Here is a 7,705-nt window from a genome sequence, read left to right on the forward strand (position 1 = left end):
TCCCAGTAGACGCCAGTTGATTGGCTCTCGACTTCGAACCCAGGTATGAGCGAAGCGTGATGATACTTGTTTGACTTGAAGGTTGGCGATATCGATACCATCACTGGCTCTTGAACGCTCTCAGCATGCGATGATGGTATCCCTAGCTGACCATATCTGCATCCAGCACAAAGACTAGAAGTTTCGCTCGAACACAGCTCCTCTATTCACTTGATGGAGGATGCGAAGTCCGAATGACCCATGGGATGAGCGGAAAATTAGGTTCCCCAGTATCAAGCTATCACTTTGCGCAATTTTCAAGAAGCAAATAAGTAGCACAATTGATGTATGAGGGTCAGAGTAGGCACGGTTATGGGGTAAATACACTCTGTGTCCGGCCGAACTCCAGTTCGTCATCTCGCAGGCATGATTTACGAATGCTCAATCGGATGGCATAGTGCTGAGGAAGTCACCTCACGAAGCATACCTGTTATCTCCCCACGCCCAAAGCTCTCCATTGACCGTAACGGCGAATGAGCAGAAATACCCGCATGCAATGGACTCTATGGGCTCCACGGGCATACAAGCAACAGGAGCAAGCTCGGAATCAATCGAGCCTTCAGAAATCGATCGGCCCAGCTGACACTGCAACGACGAGCTCCATAGACTACTAACATTCGTATTGTACTTACATGCTCATTGCTACCAGTAGAATATAGGCCTCCATCTTCCGACAGTACGAGGGTGTGCTCAGCACCACAGGCAACAGATTTAATTCCGAATGATGTGGTATGAATTTTGCTGATCCGCTCACTTAACGGGCTCACTGTGTATCTGTAGGAGTGAAGATATGGGAAGTGCAAATATGGGGCAGTTATGCCACTTCAAGCTATGGCTAGATAGAATTAAATTCTTCGGTCGGGGCAGCTATGCCATCCAAGACAAGCCTCTGTATAGTCAATTAACTCTCGCTGGAGCAACTGTGACTTAGTAGAAGTAAATTCCACGGGTAGAGAAAATATGTCATCCGAGTTCCTGTAGAAGATAACATACCCCAGTAGAGCCAATCTCTCCTGCTGGGGCAACTATGCCATCCCACGATATACCCCAGAACAACTGGTTTTTTCAGCCGGGGCAACTATGCCGTCCCACGATATACCTCAGCAGAACCAACTTCCCCCGTAGGGTCAAGTGGAAGTACCGAAGGCGTGACATTACTAACCCTAGTCCCGCTCGGGGCAGATATGCCAACTCAGAAATCCATTGCGACGTACGACGTTGCAGCAAGAAATCACGGTAGGTCGCCATGATGGGTCGGAAGATACACACCGGTTCCGGTTGATTTTCCCACCTCGCGTGCGAACGAGATCGGTTGTACTAATGTGTATCTTGGGATGGCATAGCTGCCCCAATCGGTACCCCTCACTGAGAGCGAGATATCGCTTTAAAGGGTATAGAATCAATTGCATAACTGAGAAGCCGCTCTAGGACAACAATCAAGGAGTGGAAATAAGACTCCTGAATTGACAAGTAGATAGTATTACTCGCTGAGCTTGAAAGCTCTGTCGTTCCCTTTTCCTCCAAAAGCCAGTCGGTGCCGGCAAGCGCTGAGTGATCCCAGTGGACCCAACAAGGGGGGATTTAGAGATTTCGTAGGTTTATTGGCATCATAGGAAAGGATGTCAATGGACACCTTCGAGCTGGGCATTAGAAGATAACTACAGTTATAGATCTTCGCCTATTATCTAAGCGTCTGCATGCTGCTTTTGTATGCACACATATCCTCATTATTCTGCGATGTATATGTTCTTGCGTACACGGTCGCTAATCCGAAAAATGTATTCCCTGGGATTTGAACTCGCAACTCTTTCCCATGACAAATCTTATTTTGGCACCGTATTGAACTCAAGTCCTGACATATCTCCAGCAGCTCCTCATCTCATTTCAGCCTCCAAATGGAAGACCCTGTTCCTCTCTCTCACGAGATTATATCAGAGGGGCTCACCAGGTTGGAGCGTAATACCTATTGACGTTATCTATTCTGCCTGATATACTATACGACAAAATGTTAGTGTAGTCATGAAGTTTGATAGTCCAGTTACGCCTACGATGAACCTGAGGCATGGTAGCTTAACGATACCTCACGATCGTTGAAACTCGCTCCTCTGACCTCCGTAAGTCTCCTGATCACTCGTCAGGTACGGTCGACGGCAGCGGCTATGCCTTTATCCGCCTAGACTGTTCCGAAAGAGGGCTTACAGATATCACAGATGAGATTGACGAGCTGAAGCACCTCCGGTGGGAATCGGTAGCTCACTTCTATGCATGTTATGCTAGCTTATGCAGGCAAGTGATACTGAAGTCCAATCATATAGGAGATGCATCCAAGCTGTCGGTCCTGCCTCATCTGTTGTCATTGGACCTCAGTCACAACAAGCTCACCGCTATGGATGGGCTCTTCCAACCCGGAGTAGTACAGCTACAATCGGGTCTGGTAGTCCATAGTGATCCTCTCCAAGTTTAGTAATCACGATGCTATACAATAGTAATTCAACCATACCTGGTGAGATTGCATAGAAGGATCATCATTCAGTCACATCGTCTCTGTATCATCTCGCTGTCTTCTCTATCCATGTCCATCATCATCGTTATGATTGTCTCAGTGTCTACAATGGTGCCAATACATCGACATCTCCCACAACTCCATCATATCGATCTGCCCTATAGCCGCTATGCCCAGACTCAGAGTTCTTAGGTTGAACGCTAATAACGTCGAGGATGCCAGCCGGTTAGTCCCTATCAGATCGTTTCGGAGGCTCTTTATTTACCCCAGGATTTCGGCCGATGGCCACCCTGCTCTGGAAGAACTCGATCTGAGCGAGAACTCACTCAAGACTTTGGATGGCCTCAACAATATGCCTAAACTCAAGTGGGATGACATTCACCATTGAGCAGTACCGAATCTTCCAGAGGAGGCATATCCTTCAAAACTTGTGTATAATTTCCCGTGGAGCTTCAGTACTAGATTATATACGATCTATCAATTGAGGTATAATGGTTGTTACGATGCTTGTAGTACGAGATCGTGTGAAAAGATTGGTTCTACTTGTTCGGTATGGATCATTTTCCAGGTTTCTGAAAGTCTCGTCCAATCAGCTCACTCACATAGGGGAGAAAGCTCTTCTTGGGCTCGACGATTTAGAAGTGAGTGAAAACAGCCGATTGATCTACATTATGACATCAGCTGCTTGACTTGCATGATGGTAATACTCTGTTGACGATCACTGGCAAGCCCATTGAGAAGGCCGAACACGAGGGCGAGGTTGAGGAGGAACAACCACAGGAAGAACAAGAAGAAGTAATAATGGCTCCCTCATGAGGAGGCACTAAAGTTCTGAGGAATAGAATGACTTCGGAAGTGCCCCTTCTCTCGATTGGGTGTAGGATGTTCATCGTTCTGAATAGATACCTCCGCCATCACCAAGAAGTCTGCCCAAGTTCCCATCGCTCCCTTCGCTGAAGACTCTCAATTTAAGCTCTACCCAGTTTGGTGCTGACAGAGCGACTCAGATCCTAGCTGAGATCTTCACGACTACTGATGGCCATCGTGCTTTACCTGTAACAACTGTTTGCTAACCTGTCGGTGATGATGATAACATTATGTGGTATCGCTGAGGATTTGGACCAATCGAATTGTCGTATTTCTGCTGCTCCTCTTTAGCATCACTACGATGTTTTAGTCGGCACTAGCATAGGCGACTGATTCGAGATTATTCTTAAAGCTATGGACTCGCTGATCTTCTCAGAAGCTGACAGATATAGATCTAAGCGATACCCCAGCACTCACTGCTATGGGTGATGACGTGAAGGCCGAGCTCATACTGGCACTACCCAAGACATTGCGAATTGTCAATGGAGAGGTAATAATAGAATAATGTCAATGATGGATAACACATCGGTTCTTGAAGATGTTTGTTCAAATTTTAGGAGTTCCCTCTGGCTTGTATTTTTGTAGTGTTGGATTGAGTCGCATAATACAGGTACTCACTCTCGACGACTTGAAAGCTTCCGAGGACCTTCACCTAGCCAGAGTTGCCGAGCAGGAAGAGAAGGAACGTCTAGAGGCGGAGGTAGTGAAGTACTCTTGACCATCTGAAGTTAAGATATCGAGTTGATAGCCGAGCACATTTCTAGTGCAGAAATGCACTAGAAGAAATGTAAAAGAGTACTTAGATTTCTAGGCATTTCTAGAAATGCCATAGAAATGTGCTTGTAAATTCTCGTGCACAGACATTCCAAGAATAAATTCAACGTCTCTGAGATGTCAAATCATGAGCAAAATTTCTCTCAGCCCTTCTTTTCCGGTTTTTTGGTATTTTGTTTCCTGTATTTGAGGCTATTCCATGCAACGTAGAGTGTAAGGGCCTCGTCCTATAAAGAGATTAGCTTCATATGATTCTCGTTATTTTGAACTATCAGGCGAGAGCTGCTGCGGAAGCAGCTGATGGCGATCAGGAAGAGTAATGCATGGCACAATCATGTTTGGTTGATCTTCTCAGAAAACATCTGTTGTGTTATACCAGCGATGTTCCCTCAAGTTGTATAGTTTTCTCGATTCCACATGAGCGATAGAGAGGGTGAGCTAGAGGTACAGAGACAGAATCAACATCTCAAGGTTGACTACAGTAAGCCGTACGCTAAGAGACGACCGGACGAGCCGAGAAGTCACTACGCTCAACGGCTCAAGTTCATCAACGAGCTCATACGAGGAATGGGAGACAGTAAGGGCATGGGCGTCTCGTGTTACCTCTCGATAGAACCGAATTGATTTGAAGTCTGTTGAGATTGCAGTTCGAAACGTCGGTGTGACTACAGGCATTCGTTTGTCATTAGAGGCATTATCAACAGTGAGTTGACGAGTTTTCTCGCCTTGTTGGAAGATGATGTCGAAGAGGTCGGCTAGCCGGCAGTCTTTTTGGTAACACGTTCATCGTTTTCTAAGACATTTCGATCTATTATTTGTCCAAGTAGGCCACCATATTTCCTGTCAGGTCTCTCTGATGAGCGAATAGACGTGCTCAGTAACTGCTACACTAATGTGAAGTTCCTCAACAATAAGTATCATCCGGAAATAATGGAGATTCTGGCGAAGTATGATCCTGATGTTGAGAGTGTAATGAAGAGCCGCCATAGTATAGCACACTGGAAGACACCATTGGCCGAGAAGGAACAAACTCCTTAGGACCCAGTAAATTACGTCTCGCGTATTCTCAGGTGGTGTTGGGAGTTATGAAAGGTGTGGTATGGAAATTCACGGTCTAAGCTTCCCTTTTTTCCATCATGGTCGCCAGTGACATTGTGATATCTTCTGGAAGTAGCAGTGGTAGAAGTCAAGCGCCTTTAGCTGTACTCACGGATATCTACCATCAGCGGAATAGGGAACTCCGCAGACCATTGCCTCAAGCACCGCGGAGGTAAAGTTGGGATTGCCTAATCTTCGATTCGATTTCAACTGTGAAAGTTATCTTCGAATACGCTATGAAGAATCGCTGGAATCTCTTAATATACCGGCATCCACTGAATCTTTATCAACGGTACATCATAGTCGATTCTGAAGTCGAATGGAATCCTTGATCAGCGTAGTAGAGGTAGTCTCTGAGTCCTTCTCGATGTCTCGAGCATGATGGATCTATGATGTTTACTCTCGCTCTCCAACTTTCAATGGTAAATTATCATCATTCAAAATAGGGCTACCTCGTCGTTGTTATGAAACTCGACGAGTACTCACAGTGTTTTTCACTCAGGTGGAACTCGCCGACTTATCAACCGCCTCTTCGTCGCATCGAGTCCGCTCCTATCGTGGCTCGAGGCCCTGCGACAGCCTTAGAATTGGCGTCATATAGCATGCGCCATGAACATCTCCGTCGCTTTAACGTAACCGAAAGGATTTCTCTTGGTCCTATACTCCCCTTTTAGTCTTATCAGCCCAGTCGTCGCGTAGCAAGACAGCAGGAGGCTTCTGGTATCCGAGGCTCGGCAGGACTCAGGGATGCAACTATGTGAGTCACCATTAGTCCTCCTATGCTGTCGAGTGACGGAGCTACCTTGAAGATTCACTTGCTTTCAGAAAAAATATGAGGGTATCTCATGCGAACCACTCAGCGAACCCGCCACCTCGTCACCTGCGCCCTTCAAAACAGGTATGCATTACTAACGTCTGGTAGAGCTCACTAAATTTCCTGCATTTTTGTCAGAGGCGCACTGGCCGGTACCAGTCTTTGAAGCCGTTGCCGGCTCTGGTCGAATCGGACAGATCCTCAAGGAGCACCGGCAGCAACTCTACTGATGCAGTATCGACTTGGAGAGACCAGGGGGACGGTCTTGAGTCCATGCCAGTTGAAGGTCTGATTCGCCCTATAGTTACGTACACACATCACTGTGGATGCGGCGGCTATGTCTTTCGTAAGGACTTATAGTCTTTTAGCATTGGTGGCCTTGTAAATGTCGGAGCAAAGCTTGCGTTGTTTTCATTTTTGTGACTCGCCTGATCCATCTCTGTTGAGGACCATGCTCGGAAACAAGTTGACTCGTCTCCACAGTCGTGCCTTACTGTCTTTTTCTGTTCTCTTCTTTCAACTCTGTGTGACCTGTGACGCCCCATCGTGATATAGGTAAGGCTGCTGTGAATAAATAGATATCCTGAAGATCTCGTACTCGTACAACCGGTCAGTGTGATCGTTGTCATGTTTGCTGATCGTTACCGTGCTATTGATGGTTATTAGACTGCTGGTCGTTCTCACGCTGCTCTTTGTCATACTCTAATAGTTCCTCCACGATTTTAAACGGTAAGTCTCCGATCATCGGAGTCCGATAAGGGTGCGAATATTTCCTCCGATCTGTTAATCTAGTATATCAGCTGTGTGATTTGCGTTTGCTCAAGTGAGATTGGGAGACATGGTGACTGTGAGTTCGCCGAGCTGCAGGCATCACTGTGGCATCCTAAAACACGGCAAGTGAGGGCAAGTCGCACCTTCTGTATGTCGTGTAAATTGGCGTTACTTCTGTTGTGCCGACGAAAAGGGTCTCCGCTCGTCGTTCGCCGACGAGTTTCAGGGAAGAAGGAATTTCTTGGAGTGGCATAGCTGCCCCGCCCAGAGGAATCGGTTGTGTTGACACATACCTTGGGATGGCATAGCCGCCCCACGCCGACAACTAAGCTGTATCGACGGAGGCCTTGGGCGTGGCAAATACTGCTAGATGGCATAGCAACCACGTGTAGAGAAACGGGTTGTATTGACGCATACCTTGGGTGTGGCATAACCGCCCCAGACAGGGAAATGGTTTATATTGACGCATACCTTGGGTGTGGCATAACCGCCCCAGACAGGGAAATGGTTTATATTGACGCATACCTTGGGTGTGACATAACCGCCCCGGACAGGGAAATGGTTTATATTGACGCATACCTTGGGTGTGGCATAACCGCCCCGGACAGGGAAATGGTTTATATTGACGCATACCTTGGGTGTGACATAACCGCCCCGGACAGGGAAATGGTTTATATTGACGCATACCTTGGGTGTGGCATAACCGCCCCGGACAGGGAAATGGTTTATATTGACGCATACCTTGGGTGTGGCATAACCGCCCCGGACAGGGAAATGGTTTATATTGACGCATACCTTGCGGCTGCCCAGTTGCCCCACCACTGGTGGACTTGAGAGTG

The 7,705-nt window shown here is 47.1% G+C and overlaps 3 protein-coding genes across 3 annotated transcripts; 2 read left to right on the forward strand and 1 right to left on the reverse strand.

Moving 5' to 3' along the window:
* Pmar_PMAR015033 (hypothetical protein) lies at positions 1 to 1,687 on the reverse strand (the record flags this gene model as incomplete). Its single annotated transcript, XM_002781026.1, has 4 exons — positions 1 to 156; positions 467 to 624; positions 672 to 813; positions 1,524 to 1,687. Coding segments are annotated over 4 exons (620 nt in total), but the record flags the coding sequence as incomplete, so codon positions are not given.
* A 247-nt stretch (positions 1,688 to 1,934) lies between these two features.
* On the forward strand, positions 1,935 to 4,503 carry Pmar_PMAR015034 (conserved hypothetical protein; the record flags this gene model as incomplete). The annotated part of the gene is made up of 11 exons (XM_002781027.1): positions 1,935 to 1,995; positions 2,178 to 2,277; positions 2,326 to 2,449; positions 2,643 to 2,767; positions 2,813 to 2,908; positions 3,111 to 3,183; positions 3,224 to 3,337; positions 3,445 to 3,597; positions 3,786 to 3,899; positions 4,020 to 4,109; positions 4,459 to 4,503. The coding sequence occupies 11 exons, from the start codon at positions 1,935 to 1,937 to the stop codon at positions 4,501 to 4,503; spliced, it is 1,095 nt and encodes a 364-aa protein (XP_002781073.1).
* Positions 4,504 to 4,600: 97 nt separating this feature from the next.
* On the forward strand, positions 4,601 to 5,301 carry Pmar_PMAR015035 (hypothetical protein; the record flags this gene model as incomplete). The annotated part of the gene is made up of 3 exons (XM_002781028.1): positions 4,601 to 4,760; positions 5,031 to 5,152; positions 5,254 to 5,301. The coding sequence occupies 3 exons, from the start codon at positions 4,601 to 4,603 to the stop codon at positions 5,299 to 5,301; spliced, it is 330 nt and encodes a 109-aa protein (XP_002781074.1).
* Positions 5,302 to 7,705: the final 2,404 nt, after the last annotated feature.

Source organism: Perkinsus marinus, assembly GCF_000006405.1.
Source record: "Perkinsus marinus ATCC 50983 genomic scaffold scf_1104296943660, whole genome shotgun sequence".
NCBI lineage: Eukaryota > Perkinsozoa > Perkinsida > Perkinsidae > Perkinsus > Perkinsus marinus.